We start from the raw sequence: 19,152 nt of genomic DNA, 5'->3' as shown, positions 1-19,152 counted from the left end.
CCAGGATGAAGAGGTGGCTGGAGGCAGCGTTTGCATCGGGTTGGGCTTTCTTTGCAAGGCGGACAATCTGGGGAGCAAGAGATTTAGGAAGCCTGGGCTGGCATGTGTCCATTTCTCCAGTGAAGCATCTGATTCATCCCCAGGGGTGAACGTTTCACCCTTCATCATCTCTCTGCCCTGGCTTGGAAGCTGCAGAGGAAGCCTGCTATGCCTGGGGAGGGGTGGGAGAAGTGACAGCAAGAGGAGCACATCTCGCTCCACACCTCTTGCTTCTCCCCCACCCCACCTGCCACCCGTCTCTCTAAAAAGATGGTGGGGAAAGGAAGCAGCCTAGATTCTGTTAGCATTGGGGCGGGGTGGGAGGAGTTGGGCTGCGAGACATGCATCCTACCCGAGACTTGCAGCTCCGTCGTGTTCTTCGCTGCTTTGTCCAGGGAAGTTGAACTCGCGAGATTTTTTTTTTACAGGGTGCTTCCCTGGACAAAACAGCGAGAAACACGACGAAGCTGCAAGTCTTGGGTAGGACGCGTGTGTTGCAGCCCAACTCCTCCCACCCCGCCCCAATGCTAACAGAATCCAGGCTGCTTCCCTTCCCCACCGTCTCTTTAGCGAGAGGGGTGGCAGGTGGGGTGGAGGAGAAGTGAGAGGTGTGGAGCGAGACCTGCCTTCTCTTGTTGTCTCTTCTCCCCCCCTCGCCGGGCATGGCAGGCTTCCTCTGCAGCTTCCAAGCCGGGGCAGAGAGGAGGCAAAACGCTCACCGCTGGGGATGAATCAGATGCTTCACTGGAGAAACTGCCCCACGCCAACCCAGGCTTCCTAACTCTCTCACTCCCCAGATTGTCCCCCTCGCAAAGAAAGCCCAACCCGACGCAGGGCGGTAACAGGACACATCAGAGCAGTGCCGGCCACTCGCTCGGCTGGCACAAATAAGACCCCCACCCCACCCACCCCCGATAATAAGACCAAGGCCATCTTTCGTGGGTCAAAATAAAATAAGACCCTGTCTTCTTTTTGGGGAAACACGGTACTACATAAAACAAAACACCAGCTGTGGATTCAGCTTGGATGTTTTTGCTTTTTCACTATTCTGATTATAACTCTGAAGCTCTGAAATTGTTTTGGAACTGTGGAGCATTTGTTTATATTAAGAATGGAAGCTATTTTCTTCAGGTGAATCTGTACGTGCTTTTATTTTTAAATCAACTTTTTTTTTAATTTACCTTGTAACTTTCCACCTAATGGGTATTTATTGGATTTTTACTTTTTATTTTTCTCTCTCCTTTTTTCCCCTTCTTCTTTCCTCCTTTTCTCTCCTACTGTTAGAGTTAGAGGGAATAAAGGGGATTAAAGATATATTTTTATTTTACAATTGTGGTCATTTTTAAAAAAAATTACTTTTGCTCTCTCTGCTTTCTTTGTAGGAATTTGGTTTTTCTTTTTGTTGTTTGCTCTTGTTTATGTTTTTTATCTTTCCACTGTAATTGGATTAAGGTAAGAAGAACCTGACGTTTGGAAGAAATAAGGGGGATTAAAGTCACTTTTATTTCACAATTGTAGTTAATTCCTCCCCCCCTTTTTTTACTATTTTATGTTGGTGTCCTTTTTGTTGGAATTTGGTCTTTTCTTTGTCTCCTCTTCTTCGTTTTTTTTCTTTGATTCTACAATTGGATTAAGGTAACAAGAACCTGAAGCTTGGCCCACCAGAAAATTAAAGGCGATTATAAAAAATTGGTGATTTTTCTTCTTCTTTTCTCTTTTTTGACATTTGGATTATAAAAATAAATCAACAAGATGAAGAAGATAACAGCATACTCCTCATCGACAGCAACAACCTCCAGTCATACAGTCCAAAAATCATCAAATATAACAACACAACAAGATAAAGCTAGTATGAAATTAAAGAGTATGTTACAGGCTATATATGAAGACCTCAAAGAAAGAATAGACAAAGTGGATGAAGATCTGAAAGAAGTTAAAGAGATGATGGGAAAAAATGAACAGAGATTGCAGAAAGTAGAAGAAAAGGCGGAAATAACAGAGAAGAAAATGGAGATGAATTATAGAATGACAACAATAGATAAAAAGCAAGAAAAAAGAAATATTCTGTCAGAAATGGACAAGACTGATTTTTACTTAAGATTCCAAAATATCAAAGAGGAAAAAGAAGAGAAATCTAGCAGAAAAAATAACCAATATATTGGCGGATGGACTGGAAAAATCCAAAGAAAAGTTGCTAAGTGGAATTGATGAAACTTACAGGGTCTATACAAGATACGCTATAAGAAATGAACTACCCAGAGAGATACACATAAGATTCACTAAGAAAACACTGAGAACAGAGATCCTGCAAGCTGCAAGGAATACTACAATAAAATATAAATCTAAAGAAATAATAGTCCTTAAACAAGTGCCAAGAAAGGTGAGAGATTTAAGGAGAGAATGCCAATTTCTGACCAAATATTAATAAAGAAAGGAATCAACTTCAGATGGTGAATATCAGAAGGGATACTAGTAACTTGGCAGGAACAAAGGCATAGGCTAGACACAGTAGAGAAGGCAGAGTTATTTTATGAACAACACTTTGGACCACAAGAAGAAGAGAGACGGAGAGAGGAAAGAGGAACAAAACTACAAAAAAAGAATGAGAAAGAACAGAGAGAACTAGCTAAAGAACAAGAAGAAAGGGCATTAAGAGAAGGAGAGATGAAAGAACAAATGGAGGTGAAAGTGACTATATCAACTAAAATGACAAAAATTGACATGGAAGAAGAAATAAAAATAATCTCATTAAACATAAATGGACTAAATTCGAGCATAAAAAGAAAGAGGACATTTAATAAATTAGAGAAATTGAAATTAGATATAATATTTTGCAAGAAGTACATATTAAAAAAACAACACAAAAATATCTGGACTATCTGAAATTGGGGAAGCTATATATGACACTAGCTGATCAAAGCAAAAGAGGTGTGACACTGTACAACAAAAGACAATACAATCCAAAGAAATATTTGAAGACGAAGATAGAAGAATACTGATAATGAAAATAATGATGAATAATAAAAAAGTATTGATGGTGGCGATATATGCGCCAAATGACAATCAAGAAGAATTTTATGGAAAACTCCACAAAAAGATAATAGAATATGAATATGAAGAAATATACATATTAGGAGATTTTAATGCAATAGTAAATAATGAGCTGGATCATAAAACTACAAAGTTGAACAAGAAGTTAAGGAGAACAGTGCCTAAAACATTCTCTACAATGATGGAAGAATTAAGTCTACAAGATGTATGGAGAAGACACTTGAGAGAAAAACAATATACATTTTACTCAAACAGACATACGCTTGGTCAAGAATAGATATGATTTGGGCAACAACAGATCTAATTGCTAAAACACAAAAGATTGATACAGAAACACATATATGGGCAGACCACAACCCAATAATAATGACATGGAAGGGTCACAGGAAGAAAATGAGATGGACATTAAATCAAAACCTATTAAATGAAAAAGAATTTCAGCAATATATGGAAAAAGAATTGAACTTTTTTTTTTAAGGAGAAAAGAAGGAGGACACATCCTTACAGAACGTGTGGGATATCAGCAAGGCATATATTAGAGGACTAGTAATGACTTATCTAGGAAAAAGAAACAAACAAAACAGACTAATACGAAAGAAGATAGAGGAGGAACACAGGAGTCTGGAAATAGAACTACAAAGAAACCCACAAAATGCTAAAATTAAAAATTTGATGGACCTAGAAAAACACAAACTGAATGTAATGGAAAATGAAGAAGTGGCAATAAAGTAAAAGCTAGAAGACAAAACGTTTTTGAAAATGCAAATAAACCAGGATGATAGTTGGCATACAAGATGAAAAAAGAGAGAAAAAAAAAACATAAATCAATTATTAGACCAAGAAGGGAATATTTGTTACCAAAAGGAGGAAAAAGAAAAAATAGTAGAAAAATACTATAAGGAATTATACCAGCAAGACACAACGGTAAAGGAAAAGATAAAACAGTATTTAGAGAATGCAGAAATACCTAAGATTCCAGAAAAAATTTATAAGGCACTAGAAGAGAGAATAACAATGATGAAAGTAATAGAAGCAATAAAAAGAGAGAAAAAAGGGAAAACACCAGGTCCAGATGGACTATCAGCGGAATACTATAAAATGCTACAAGATGTACTAAGCAACACAATGTTAGAAGCATTTAATGAGCTGTTATTGAAAGCAAAAATACCAGATTCCTGGTCGGAGGCTTATATAACTTTTATCCCAAAAGAAGAAACAGACTTGCAACAAATAAAGAACTATAGACCAATCTCTTTATTAAACATGGATTATAAAATCTTTGCATCGATAATGACGGAAAGACTTAAAAGACTGTTAAATGAATTTATACACTCAGAACAAAATTATTTTTTTATCTAAGAGACAAATTAGAGATAATATGTGAATTATATTGAATGCACTAGAATATTATGAAACACATCCCGGGAAACAAATGGCATTGTTATTTTTGGATGTACAGAAAACTTTTGATAATGTAAATTGGCAATTTATGATAATGCAATTGCTAATAATGGATCTGGGGGAGGGATTTATAAATATGGTTAAAACCATCTATAAGGAACAAGCTAAAATAATAATAAATGGAGATATGACATAAAAAGTGCCGATTAGAAAAGGGACTAGACAAGGGTGTCCGCTATCTCCACTATTATTTATATTGTCATTAGAAATTTTGAACAGAAAGATAAGGCAAGATAAAGATATAAAAAGAATGAAAGTTAAAAAAGAAGAATATAAATTGCAAGCATTTGCAGATGACTTGGTATTCATTATTGAAGATCCAATAGAAACAGCTCCAAAACTATTAGAGCAAATAGAAGAGTATGGAGGAGTGGCAGGATTGAAAATTAATAAAGATAAAACAAAAATGTTAGTAAAAAACATAATAGAAAAACAGAAAAGAGAAATAATGGAGAAATTAGATATTCAAACAGTAAAAAGAGTGAAATATCTGGGAATACAGTTGACTTCGAGATGCGTAACTATTAAAGAAGATAATTACTATAAATTAAGAAATCAAATTGAAATGGATATAGAGAAATGGAAAAACTTAGTTATCACTAATGGGAAGAATAGCGGTAACTGAGATGAATATACTACCAAGAATACTATTTTTATTCCAAACAATACCGATAAACTGGAAAAAAAGTACTTTGAAAAACTAAATAGAATAATAGGAAAATATATTTGGCAAGGAAAGAAAGCGAGAATTAATATAAGAATGTTACAAGATTAAAGGATTAGATGTGGATTTGGTGTACCGAATTGGGAATTATATTATCAAGCAGCAGTTTTAACATGGATAAAAGAATAGATATTATTAAGAAATGCAAGGCTATTTGCCTTAGAGGGATACGATATGCAATTGGGTTGGCATGCATTTTTGTGGTATGGGAAAAATAGAATACATGGTTATTTTCAGAGACACTATGTAAGAAATGGTTCATACGCAGTATGGGAAAAAGTAAAAGAAAAACACTATATAGAGGTACCAATGTGGTTTTCAACGATAGAAGCGTTGACATATCCAAATGTTAGTAGTACGAAAAAGGTTATTAGGTACAAAGATATACTAACCGCACAGGGAGAATTAAAACAAAAGAAAGAAGTGGAAGAACAAGGGATTGATATAGGATGGTTTAAACAAATGCAAATACAAACAAGATATGAGAAAGACGTTAAAGAGTATGGTTTTAATATGGAAGATTCAGAATTAAATAGGATACTCATGGGAATGGATGAAAAAATGATTTTAAAATTGTACAATTACTTAATTAGAATAAACTTAGAAGAAGAGGTTAAAGAAACAATGATAAGATGGGCAAAAAACTTTGGATATACAATAGAACTAGAAAAATGGCAACAACTATGGCAAAGGAACTATAAAATGACAATGGTGACAGCATACAAAGAGAATTTATCTAAAATGTTTTATAGATGGCACATGACACCGGAAAAGTTAGCAAAAATATTTAAGAATAAATCAGCTAAATGTTGGAAATGTCACCAACTACCAAGAACATATGTGGTGGATATATGTGGTGGACATATAGAGATGCAAAAAGCTATTGGGTTAAAATACAGAGAAAATGATACATCAGCCCATAGAATTTAAGCCAGAGATATTCTTATTGGATATTCTACCAGAAAAATATACTAAAGAAGACTCATATCTGATTGTACAAATAATATCAGCAGCTAGAATTGTATTTGCACAAAATTGGAAAGCAGACAAAATCCTATTGGAAGGAGAGATAATAAAGAAGAAATTAGATTGTGCAGAAATGAATAGGTTGACATTGAGAATAAAGGACAAAGAGGAATCAGTGTATTACAGCACATGGGAGCGATTTTATGATTGGCTTGAAAAAAGATACAAATAGAATGAGAAAGGAACAAAACACAAAATAAATAACTCAGACGACACATTATTAAATCAGGGGGAGGGGAAATAAGAACGTATGAAAATATAAATATTCAGGCGGAAAAATGATATGAATGGACAAATGTTAAATAGCAATTATAAGAATGTATATTTAAGAATACATTCAGCCGGTCTGAATCTGATCGAACCCGCTACTTACTTAACCAAGGAACTGGGAAAGACCCCTTGGAGGGTAGGGTTGAAGAATTTGTTCAGTATCTGCAGGATAAAATCGCTCAGATCCAGACAGGCTTGGACTCTGACTGGGTAGATTCAGGCGAGTCGATGGGGATGAATCTTGTGGAGACTATCTGGGATGAGTGATCCTGTGACCCCAAGGGCATGGACAGGATTATGGGGAAACTCAGTGCTGCCATTTGTGTGCTGGACCCGTGTCCCTCTTGGTTAGTTTCGGCTTTCCAGGAGCTGACACAAGGCTGGCTCCAGGCGACTACCAACGCTTAATTGAGAGAGGGATTCTTTCCCACCGCCTTGAAGGAGGCAGTGGTGAGGCCCCTCCTTAAGAAGCCTTCCCTGGACCCAGCTTCTTTAGCCAACTATCGTCCAGTCTCCAACCTTCACTTTGTAGCAAAGGTTGTCGAGAGTGTGGTAGCTCGTCAGCTTCCCCAGTACCTGGATGAAGCTGCCTACCTGGATCTGTTTCAGTCGGGTTTCAGGCCCGGGTACAGCACGGAGATGGCATTGGTCGCGTTGGTTGATGATCTCTGGTGGGCCCAGGACAGGAACTGATCCTCTGTCCTGGTCCTATTAGACTTCTCGGCGGCTTTCAATACCATTGGCCATGGTATCCTACTGCAACGACTCGAGGCATTGGGGGGGGGCACCATTTTGCAGTGGTTCTCCTCCTACCTGTCGGATCGATTGCAGTTCGTGTTGACTGGAGGACAGGGATCGACCTTGAGGCGCATCACTTGTGGCGGTGCCCCAGGGGTCAGTTCTCTCACCCCTCCTGTTCAACATATATATGAAACCGCTGGACGAGATCATCCATGGTTTTGGGGTAATTTATCATCAATATGCTGATGATACCCAACTTTTCATCTCTACTCCAATCCATCCAAACAATGCCCTCAAAGTGATGTCCCGATGCCTGAAGGCTGTGCGGATCTGGATGGGGAGGAACAGGTTCAAGCTCAATCCCTCCAAGACTGAGTGCCTGTGGTTTCCGACATCCTGATTTGTGCGTCCTGTTCCATCTTTGATGATAGGGGGAGAAATTTTAGCCCCTCAGAGAGGGCCCGCAATCTGGGAGTCCTCCTGGATATGCGGCTTAGTTTAGAAGAACACCTGACGGCCGTAACCAGGAGGGCCTTTTACCAGGTTCATCTGGTACGTCAGTTGCGCCCCTTCCTGGATCGGGATGCTCTATGCACAGTCACTCATGCCCTCATCCTTTCTCGCCTGGACTACTGCAATGCTCTCTACATGGGGCTGCCCTTGAAGAGCACCCGGAGGCTTCAGCTGGTCCAGAATGCAGCCGCGTGGGTTATCATGGGGGTACCTAGGTGCTCCCATGTTACACCCGTTTTAGGCGGCCTGCACTGATTGCCGGTTGTTTTCTGGGTGCGATTCAAAGTACTAATTATGACCTTTAAAGCGCTCCATGGCTTAGGCCCAGGGTACCTGCGAGACCACCTAGTGCCACCAGTAGCCTCCCACCGTCCAGTGCAATCCCACAGAGTTGGCCTCCTCAGGGTGCCATCGGCCAGTGTCGGCTAGCAATCTCCAGGGGGAGAGTCTTCTCTGTGGGAGCGTCTTCCCTCTGGAATGAGCTGCCCCCGGAGCTTTGCATAATCCCTGACCTCCAGTCCTTCCGACGCGCCCTAAAAAGTTGGCTTTTCCAGCAAGCCGGCCTGGCCTGAACAGAATAAAATAAATGATTAATTTAGTTGTTAATTTCAATGTAATTTTTAAATTTTTATTGTTAATATTAATTGGGTTTGTTTTTGGATATTTTATTTAATCTCCTTTTTAACTTTTGTAATATGTGGTTTTTTTTTATGTTGTACGCCTCCCTGAGTCCTTTGGGAGAAGAGCGGCATATAAATCCAATAAACCAACAAACAAACAAGAATGAATTTGAAAGAAAAAAAAACTTTTTTTTAAAAAAAGATAATGAATGATGAAATAAACCAAGGGGAAAGTACTTTAAGAGATTTAAAAATGGAATTGGATAACCTGGAAGATAGTTATGAAAGGAAGATAATGGTTTGGTGGACACTCTGGAGATATGGCAGCTTAGGAGGATAGAGATGGGAGAAATATTCAGAATGAATGGTGAAGACACAGATGCTGATAGGGACAAAGATCCAAGTATGGGAGGCAAGCTAACAAACAAATAAGAACGGAAGTATTAAAATGGGAAAGAGATGATGGATAGAAAGGATTTTTTTCTAATATAATAATGGACTGATTAAAAACTAGAAGTAGAAATAAGAATACACACCTTTATATAAAGCAATAGTTAGATGGAAAGATTGGAGGTTGTAAAATAGTATTATTAGGTATGTTTAAATAATAGGATGATTGGTACTTGAATGGCATATTGCAGTGATGGCTAACCTTTTTGCCCTCTTGTGGTGAAAATGTGTGTGCAAGTGTGATAGTGTGTGTGTGCGCCCACAGTCATAATGCAATGTGCATGTGACATCCCCATGTGCCATGTGCCCCCGTGAATGTGACCCCCCGCATTTTGGGCCTAGCAGACCTCCCTAAAGACTCATAAGACCAAAAACAGGCCAGGGGGGGCACTGCTCCCCCTGCACCCTCTTTTGGTCCTAGCAGACCTTCCTGAAGCCTCCTGAGACCAAAAACAGGCTGTGAGGGGCCCCCTCTGTGCTTCCCCTGCGCATGAGCATGCACCCTCTTTGCATGCGACCCCCCTGTGCATGCACTCCCGCATATGCAGCAAAGACTCAAAAATCACCTGGCTGACAAGAGGTGCACGCGCGTACATGATGGAACTGAGTTGGACGATGGCTTGTGTGCCCTCAGAGGGGGCACACGTGCCATAGGTTCGCCATCACGGGCATATTGTGATTATGAACAACCAAATAATGAAGCACTATGTCTAAATATAAGCTTGCATATTAACACTAGGATTAGTAATGGTGGCGTGATTAGAAGTTAGAATAGAGGTAGAAATAAGAAATAGGGGGAATATTAGCAGATATAATGTTTACATAATAGAATATGTAATAATTAAATGAAAAAATTAAAGGTTGAAAGATACTATGTACATTCAATAATATCATTGGCATTAAAATGGAACACTGAAATATTGAATAACTAAAACAAATATGTATATCAATACTAGGATTATATAAGTTTGATTAATGTAACTATTATTATTATTATTATTATTATTATTATTATTATTATTATTATTATTATTATTATTATTATTGGAATTGTATCACAGCGGCCAGTTGTATTATTATTATTATTATTATTATTATTATTATTATTATTATTATTATTATTATTATTATTATTATTATTATTATTATTATTATTATTATTATTATTATTATTGCATCAACAGAATTGTATCACAGCGGCCAGTTGTTTCGCCGGATTTGGCATTGATTACTAGTCGGGCCCCACTCAGGGGCCTAGGACGTCGTAACGTATTTTCGTAATATGTGTGCGGATCCAAGCAGTGCGGCCTTTTGCATTTGACTGATGGTGATATTGTCAAGTTTTAACTGTTTTAAATGCAATTCCAGTGCTTTTGGAATAGCACCCAGTGTGCCGATTACCACTGGAATTACCACTGCTGGTTTGTGCCATAATCGTTGAATTTCAATTTTTAAGTCCTGGTATTTTGCGATTTTTTCATATTCCTTCTCGGCGACCCTGCTATCACCTGGTATTGCGATGTCTATGATTGTAACCTTATTTTTCTCAACCAGTGTGATGTCTGGTGTATTATGCGCCAGTATTTTATCTGTTTGTATGCAAAAATCCCACAAGATCTTGACCATCTGACCCTCGACGACTTTTTCAGGCTTATGTTCCCACCAGTTTGTTGCTGTTTTAATGTTATAATTTTTGCACAAATTCCAGTGGATCATTTGTGCTACTGAATTGTGCCGCATTTTATAGTCAGTCTGCGCGATTTTTTTACAGCAGCTGAGTATGTGGTCAACAGTTTCATCAGCCTCTTTGCAAAGTCTACATTTGGCATCATCAGAGGATTTTTCGATTTTGGTCTTAATGGCATTTGTGCGGATAGCTTGTTCTTGCGCAGCCAGGATTAGTGACTCTGTTTCTTTCTTTAATGTACCTGTTGTTAACCATAACCAAGTTTTTTCACTGTCCACTTTATCTTTTATTTTTTCCAGAAATTGGCCATGCAATGCTTTGTTCTGCCAACTCTCCATTCTTAATTTTATCACATCTTTTTTGTATTCTTGTTTCGTCTGTTGGGCCTTCAATAGATTTTTGTTCTTTACTTCGATTAATAGATGTTCTTGACTTTCTTTTAAATAATCAGCCAGTGCATGTTTTTCTTCTTCAACTATTTGCTTCACTTGTAATAATCCTCTGCCACCTGATTTCCGGGGTAGGTATAGTCTATCAATATCACCACGTGGATGTAAACTGTAGTGCATTGTCATTAGTTTCCTGGTTTTTCGGTCTAAAATGTCCAAATCAGCTTGTGTCCAGTTAACTATACCAGCTGTGTATCTTATAACTGGTATTGCCCAGGTGTTTATGGCCTTGATTGTATTTTCACCATTCAATTTAGATTTCAAAATTTTCCTAACTCTGTTGGTGTACTCTCCCCTGACAATAGTTTTTACTTCTCCATGCTTGATGTTATCCAACTGCAGAATGCCTAAGTATTTGTAGGCTTCATTTTCGTTGCATTTAATTAGTTGGCCATTGGGCATTTCAATTCCCTCACACGCAGTGATTTTGCCCCTTTTTATGGATACAGTGGCACATTTTTCCATGCCAAACTTCATTGAAATATCGGTGCTGAATACTCGGACTGTGTTTGTCAATGATTGGATTTCTATTTCTGACTTTCCATAGAGTTTCAAATCATCCATATATAATAAATGCGAAATTTTTTCGGCTTCTTTGGCTGTTTGGTAGCCTAATTTCATTTTTTAAAAGATTACTGATAGTGGGATCATCGCGATGATGAAGAGAAGAGGTGAAAGTGAATCACCCTGGAAAATTCCTCGCTTGATATTAACCATTCCGTAGTTCTCATTCCCTACTGCCAACTCGGTTCTCCATTGTTTCATCGCCTTTTCAGTAAAGGATGTAATATTTTTGCTAATGCCAGTTGTTTCTAAGCATTTTATGATCCAACTATGTGGCAATGAGTCAAATGCCTTTTTGTAATCAATCCAGACCATATTCAAGTTCGTTTTTCTGTTCTTACAATTTTCTAATATCATTTTATCAATTAGGAGCTGATCTTTTGTGCCCCTGCTCCTTCTTTTGTTGCCTTTCTGCTCTACTGGCAAGATGTTGTTTGTTTCCAAATAATCCATAATGTTATCTGCAATAATGCCTGTGAGTAATTTGAAGGTTGTTGGCAAGCATGTTATTGGTCTGTAGTTTTCAGGTATTGTTCCTTTAGTTGCATCTTTCTGAATCAAGTATGTTTTTCCAGTTGTCAACCATTCATCAATTTGGCCATTTTGTAAAATCTCATTCAGTTGCCTGGCCAATATTGCATGTAAACTGGTCAGATATTTGAGCCAGAAACCATGTAATTGGTCCTTTCCAGGTGATGTCCAATTCTTTACTTTTTTTACTCGATTTTTGACCATCTCAGTTGTTATTTCTAATACTTGCATTTGTTTGTTGCCAATGCTTTTCTCAAAGTCATGTATCCATTTTGCTTCCTTATTGTAGTCCTTTGCATTTTCCCACAATTCTTTCCAGAATTCAACTGTGGCCTGCTTTTCTGGTTTTTGACTTTTGGTGTCATCATTCACGTTAAGACTTTGATAAAAACACCGTTGGTCTGATCGAAATTGCTGATTTTGTTTGTATTGGATGATTCGTGCCTCATATCTTTCAATTTTCCTAGCTGTTGCTGTTATCTGCTGTTTTACAATCTCTACAGCTTCATTGATGTTTCTTGTATCCAATCTATACCTTCTGATTAGCTGATCTATAATTTTGTTGTTTCTAAGTCGTTGCTCACGCATGTTCTTCAAATTGCTAGCATCTGCCCTTAATTTTTTGACTTTTTGTTCCAATCGGATTTTCCACTTTGGCTTTGATGCTTTTTCTGTTGTGTAACTAGGTGCTTTGATTTTAATGCCTAGTTCATTAGTGACTATTGCGGCTACACTGTACATTAACTGGTTCGTTTCCAAGATGGATCCCGATTCAATTGTTGAAAGCACTGCATTAACCATTTTCATGATAGGGGCCAAAATTTTCTTAGGCACAGTTTTTAATGATGGTAAACGTTGCCGTTCCTTATTAAGCAGAAAATGCTCCATGATCTTGTCCTTCAATTCTTTTTGTTTCTGAGTTAGTTCATCAGTTGGTTCAGTGATAACTGGTTCTGGTGATAGTGTTGTTATTTCCTCCCCGACAGCTTCTTCTGGGAGTTCTACGACAATGCCTTTAGGTGTGTCTTGAGTATCAGTTATTTCTGCTTGTGATGTTGTTTTCTTAGTTTTGCAATTTGCTTGAATTTCCTCAAGTTCAACTTCACTAAACACTTTATTCCGTGTAATAAATCGCCTTTGATCTGCAAGTCGTTGTTCACTAACATTTGAATCTGGATGTTGTTGTTTCCATTATTCATACATTCGCTTTAAATAACCTCTTTTCCCAGGCTCTGAGTTGTAATAACAGGCCATTATGGCACGGTTTTCATCTGCACTATATTTTTGTCGTTTTGTTGGCTGGTCCACTTGTAGCCCACTTGTCGACGGATGTCCAGGGACCTCAACATCCACCGCGGCCCTTGTTAACCCGCGCGACGACCGATGCGGTATAGAATTTTTATTTGTTTCTTTCACCATGTTATATGAGTTGGCGGGTTTTTTTTATGGGGCCAGGTTGCCAACCTGACCCCAACCCTCCTCCTTTCTCATCCGGGCTTGGGATCGGCAACGGCGGAGTTGTTGTTGTTGTTGTTGTTGTTGTTGTTGTTGTTATTATTATTATTATTATTATTATTATTATTATTATTATGCTGTTTGTATCAAGATAAATTATACCCAGAGGCCACATTGTTCATATATTGATATTGATGTATATTTAAAACTAAAAATTCAATAAAATGTAAAAAAAAAAGAGTTTCTGAGAGATTAAAGAGAAGTAAAATAGTTTCCATTCCCCTCATCCTGATTTTAACTAATTTGCAAACTAATTAATATGTTCTAAGAATACTGGCCTCATCAAGTGTAGCATATAATTATAACTCTAAATGAGAAATATATATGTAACATTTTTACATGGATTGAAAGATTCTTATATACCTTAGTAAAAGATAATGTAATTATAATTGCACTTTGTATTTGACATTTTTATACTCACGTTATCATCAAACTCCATAAAATTGGAAACTACTTTGATATTGGAATGGTAGACACCTGCTTGATGAATAATCTGTTCCAGGATGTCTCCAATCCCAGCAGAAAATATAAATACTGGAATATTGTGTTCTTGAAGTTTGTCAAAAAAACATTCATACCCCTCTCTGTAAAACAGAATAATTATTTGTAAAAACTTGAATTAAAATCTGACAGTATTTCCTTTAGCTGAAATAAGAATTGAATAACTCCTATTCTCAGTTTCAGAATAAAGAAGATTGTAGTAACTGACTTATTATTTATGAAGCCAAGGCTTCAATATTTTATGAATATTTTATTTTTAAAATAAATGTTTTATACATTATTCTGGCAACTAGTTGAAAAACTTTGGTTTGTACACATACACATATTTATTTTGATATATAAGTGACTCAAGGAAAAATAAACCCCTGCCTTTGAAAAGGGTGAAACAGAAATCCCAGGAATCCAGAATGGATCTTCTGCACCTTGCTTATAGAGATAAGGCAGAACAGAGAAAAAACCTTTCTTGTGCAATATCTGCTTCCCTATTTCTTGGATCTGAGTACATGCAATAATAGTACAGCACCTAGAAAGAACATGGCTACAGCCTTGGCTTTTTTGGTTTTTTTCCAGTCTTGTTGAAGTAGGCTAAAAAGCAGATAATCAAATTCTTATATACCCCAATGAAGGAAAAAGAAATATTTTAAAGACTTTTGTAAGATGCAGTACTACTATTAAAATCAGTAATGCTTAGACTTTCAGATCATGACTGCCATACAAGCTAAAATTAAGCTTTAAAGAAATAGAATCTTCTATATTACTTTACTATAAAAAGTGAATAGCAAGCAGAAAGTGATTGACTCATATATACAAAATGATTCTCATATATACAAATACATATTTTCAAATATAGCCAAATCCTCATTTATCGTTAACAACATAACAAACTAACAATGCAACCACTGTGATATGGAACATTTTTAGTGTTCTGATATACTAAGAAGCTCAATATGAACTATATAAGAGTTACAACAGGAGAGGCAGAGGTGGTATTCTGCCGGTTCTGACCGGTTTGCCTGAACCAGTAGTGGAAATCGCGGCCCACTCATTTGTACCGGTTCTATGCTGTCCCATTTAGGCATGTTTTCAAGCCAAAGTGCATGCACGGAAGGCTGAGCACATGCACACGCTCACATTTGCGAACTGGTAGGGAACCAGTAAATGAATACCACCTCTGGGGAGAGGCAATGATTACCGAAATAGATGCTTACTTCAGCATAACATCAGACTCTCTCACAATTTCAGCAAGTTTGTCCTTCTGTAATCCTTGTTCAATAAGCAAAGCATGGGATTTGTTGTACCTACAGTTAAAAATAAAATATTAAAAAGTTTCTTTTCTTATAGCATAATATTTCTCTTTCTGTGTGCACCTTTGAATCAGGTGAAGCATGTGCACCTTTGAATCAGTCTTGACTCCTGGTGACCATCTGGATTAGTCCCTATCATTTTCAGAAGCAGCTTGCCATTGTTTTCTTTCAAAGGCTGAAGAGAGTGACTGGCCGAAGGTCACTTAGCTGGTTGTGTCTTAAGATGAAGCTATGAAGTGTCTTTTTTTTTGCCCCTTTCCTATTTCCCTGAGACTTGCTTGCCCTTTAAAAAAAATCATAGCTGGTCTTCCAATTTCTAATCTACTTCCTTAACTACTGTTTCAAATTGGGTCTTCTTTAGGGCTTTCTGTCCATTAGAAAAATAATATAAATAGACTTCTGAATCAGCCAATCTTCAATATGTATTTGACAATCTTTATATCTGGTACAACAATAACAATTTAAGCTAAAGCAATCAAATGGACAATCATAAAATAGAGACAAAATGATTAGGATTAATCATTAATCCAAAAGGAAAGGACAATAATTGAAGAAAGTCTGATCTCTAGCAGATATTCTACTATTCCTTGTTATCGGGTGTGCTGTCTGGGAAAATCTAAGGTTGAAATATATGAGGAAAATTTATTCTACCCATTACATTTGGAAGGTGTTTTTACTTCTCAATAACTGTATCAAATGTATTTATTTTTCCCAAATATTGTATGTGTAAAAATTATGTTGGATGGCATTACATATTTTCAAAATCCGTTTGAATATTGGAAGACACCAGTGGTGGGTTTCAAATTTTTTTGGAACCTACTCTGTGGGTGTGGCCTCCTTTGTGGGAGTGGCTTGACGGCCATGTGACCTGGTGGGAGTGGCTTGCCGGCCATGTGACTGGGTGGGAGTGGCTTGCCGACCATGTGACTGGGTGGGAGTGGCCAACTTGGAAAATGTGGTGAAACTCACTTAATGACGCTTTTGCTTAGTAACCAAAATTTTGACTCAGTTGTGGTCATAAGTTCCCTTCCTTCCTTTCTTTCTTCCTTCCTTCCTTCCTTTCTCCCTTTCTTTCTCTTTCCTTCTTTCTCTTTCTTTCTCTCTCTTTGTCTCTCTCTCTCTTTTCTCTCCCTCTCCCTCCATTCCTTCTTTCCTTCCTTTCTCCTCTCTCTCTCTCTTTCTCTCTTTCTTTCATTCTTTCTAAAGAAAGAGGGGGAGGAATAAGACACCACCTATGTCTAGTCTACAATGCAGCCCTTGTAGCAGTTCCAAGAAGATTCCACAATTTGATTCAGAAGATCCTGAGGGCACAGATCAACTCCCAAGTGGCTTCAACAGCTCCCAGAGAGAGAGAGTGAACAACCAGATAACTAAAAAAACCACAATCCTTCCATTCCACCACCACCCCGTCCCCCCCAAAATCTTTCCCCTACCACCCAGCCTCGACCAGTACCTATCCTTCCTCTCCAACACGCACGCACACACACACACACACACACACACACACACACACAGCCATCACAACTGATGAAGCTTCTTGGATGAGAAGTGAAACGTTTTGTTCTTCTTCAAGGAAAAAAAACAATCCAGTTGCCTTTTGGAAAAAGCACCTTTGAGACATAAAGGTTCCCCTCGAATGTATGTGCGAGTCATTCCTGACTCATTCTTTTCTCCTAAAAGGGTCCTGGGCTGGGCAAACACAACTGGGTGGGAAAGACCACCTGATGTAAGGATGTTCAAGGGGGCAAACTGGCAGTGCCAGAGGTGGAGATGGCTGGGAAAGCGAGTGCTGGAGAGGAACTCTCAAGGGGGAAACACCTTCCCGCTACAGGCACAGTCTACTTGTAGCTGTGAATGCCTGCAAGCAGCAGCTTCAGGCACCTGCTCGCGGCTGACAGTTCCGTTTGGGAACGGCGGTGGCAGCGGGCGCAGCACGGGATGCTCCGGAGCCCAGGCACTTTTGGATCCTTCGCAGGGCCAGGAACGGCTGGAAAACAAGCCCACCACTGCTTCCGAGCGCCGCATCTTCGCTTTGCAAGCGGCAGACACGCCTGTTGCCAGGCCGTCCCGTGCTCCAGCCCGGCCAGGGAAGACAGGCATCCTTTATACCCATCAAGCCTCCCCAAGACGTGCCGCCTCGGTCACGCCAGGGCAACCCTCTGCCCACTGGCCCGCCCGCCGAGTGGTGACTGGATGGGCGCCGGGTGAGTCCCACTGCCTGGCCAAGTGGCTCCTGCCGCTCACCTTGAAGGCAACATTGTGGAACTCACCGCTGCCGCTGAGGGAGGGCCGGCTGGCCAGTGCCCCCCCATTGGCTGCCCCCTCCTGGGCTGTGCCCGCGCCCCTGTCCTGTTGAGAAGGAGGCAGCTGGGGCGTGTTGCTGGGCGGCGGACAGGACAGAGGTGGGCGTGGCACTGCCGCCCTTGCCCTTTGGGCTCTTCTTAAGGGACATGTTGGCTGGCGCTGCTTCAGGGCGCCCTGGCCGCCAGCTCCTCCATGCGCAGCCCATTCCCCCCCCCAAAAGACCGTTTTCTTTTTAAAAAACGCCTCTGCAGACAATCTTGAAAACCTGCGAGGTTGCTTTGGGAGGGGACAGACAGGCAGCTCTGCAAAGGCTTGTTTTAAAGCTGCAGACTCCAAGGCTACAGGTGCCCAGGGAGGGCAGCAGGGGCAAATGCTGCCCATCTGCCCCCTCCCAAAGCAACATTGCAGGTTTTCAAGATTGTTTGGACAGGTGTTTTTTTTAAAAAAAAAACCCTGAAAAAGCCGCAAGCTCTGGAGAGAGATCCGGTCGCGCCCCAGCTGGTGGAGTGCTGGCAACCGCCGGCTCGTCGCCAGGGAGACAGTCAGTGAGGTGAACTGCGTGGTTGCTCGGATCACACGGGCGCAGCCCGAGAAGACATTTCTGAGAAGAGAAACTTCTCCGGTCGGACTGCGCCCGTGTGATCCGAGCAACCACGCGGTTCACCTCACTGACTGTCTCCCTGGCGATGGGACGGCAGTTGCCAGTGCTCCACCAGCTGGGGCGCGACTGGAGAAGTTTCTCTTCTCAGAAATGTCTTCTCAGTGACAGGGGCGGGGCAGGAACTTACTTCCGGGTTCATTGACCAACCGGATCGCGCGATCCAGTGCGATCCGGCAGAAAACCACCACTGGAAGACACCAATGAAACTGTTACTTAAAGGATGCAAGAAAGAGCTAAGAGGCAATAACTTAAAGAAATAATTTGTGAACTTTCTTGACAATTTTTTTTTAAGTGCACAAATGCTGGACTTAAAATAGGTCATGTTTTATCATGATAAAATAGGTCATGATATTTTATCAAGACACAATAAGTGGGTGCTCTTATCAACAACTGCTTAATTATTCAGTTCTAAACTTTTAACAGTAAACAAATCACTTTTCACAAACTCACCACTCAACCATATATGGATACTTCTCTTCCACAGTAAGATTAGGATCAATTTCAATAGCATAATATATTTCTTTTAGTTGGAATAACTAGAAAGAAAAACAGTTAGTTGCTATTTATTTCTGTAATATCCCATTTTTGTTCTAACTGCATAAACTAAACACAAAGAAGAGGTAGTCAAGCTATTCTCCAAAGCACCTGAGGGCAGGACAAGAAGCAATGAATAGAAACTAATCAAAGAGAAACAACCTAGAACTAAGGAGACATTTCCTGACAGAACAATTATTAATCAAT

At 39.3% G+C, this 19,152-nt stretch overlaps 1 protein-coding gene across 5 annotated transcripts in view; it reads right to left on the bottom strand.

Annotated features, from left to right (window-relative positions):
- Nucleotides 1–19,152, bottom strand: part of NT5C3A (5'-nucleotidase, cytosolic IIIA) — a 103,802-nt gene that overhangs the window by 12,679 nt on the left and 71,971 nt on the right. For all 5 annotated transcript variants that reach the window (XM_081971268.1, XM_081971270.1, XM_081971267.1 and 2 more), the window contains 3 exons: nucleotides 18,862–18,947; nucleotides 15,351–15,440; nucleotides 14,063–14,225 (listed from right to left, as the gene is read on the bottom strand). In XM_081971268.1, coding sequence (XP_081827394.1) covers nucleotides 14,063–14,225; nucleotides 15,351–15,440; nucleotides 18,862–18,947 — 339 coding nt within the window. The remainder of the gene's footprint in view (nucleotides 1–14,062; nucleotides 14,226–15,350; nucleotides 15,441–18,861; nucleotides 18,948–19,152) is intronic.

The sequence above is a fragment of the Natrix helvetica genome, assembly GCF_964273705.1.
Source record: "Natrix helvetica genome assembly, chromosome: Z".
Lineage (NCBI taxonomy): Eukaryota > Metazoa > Chordata > Lepidosauria > Squamata > Natricidae > Natrix > Natrix helvetica.
The sequence above is the reverse complement of the archived record's forward strand: the minus strand, read 5'-3'. Positions and strand labels throughout refer to the sequence as shown.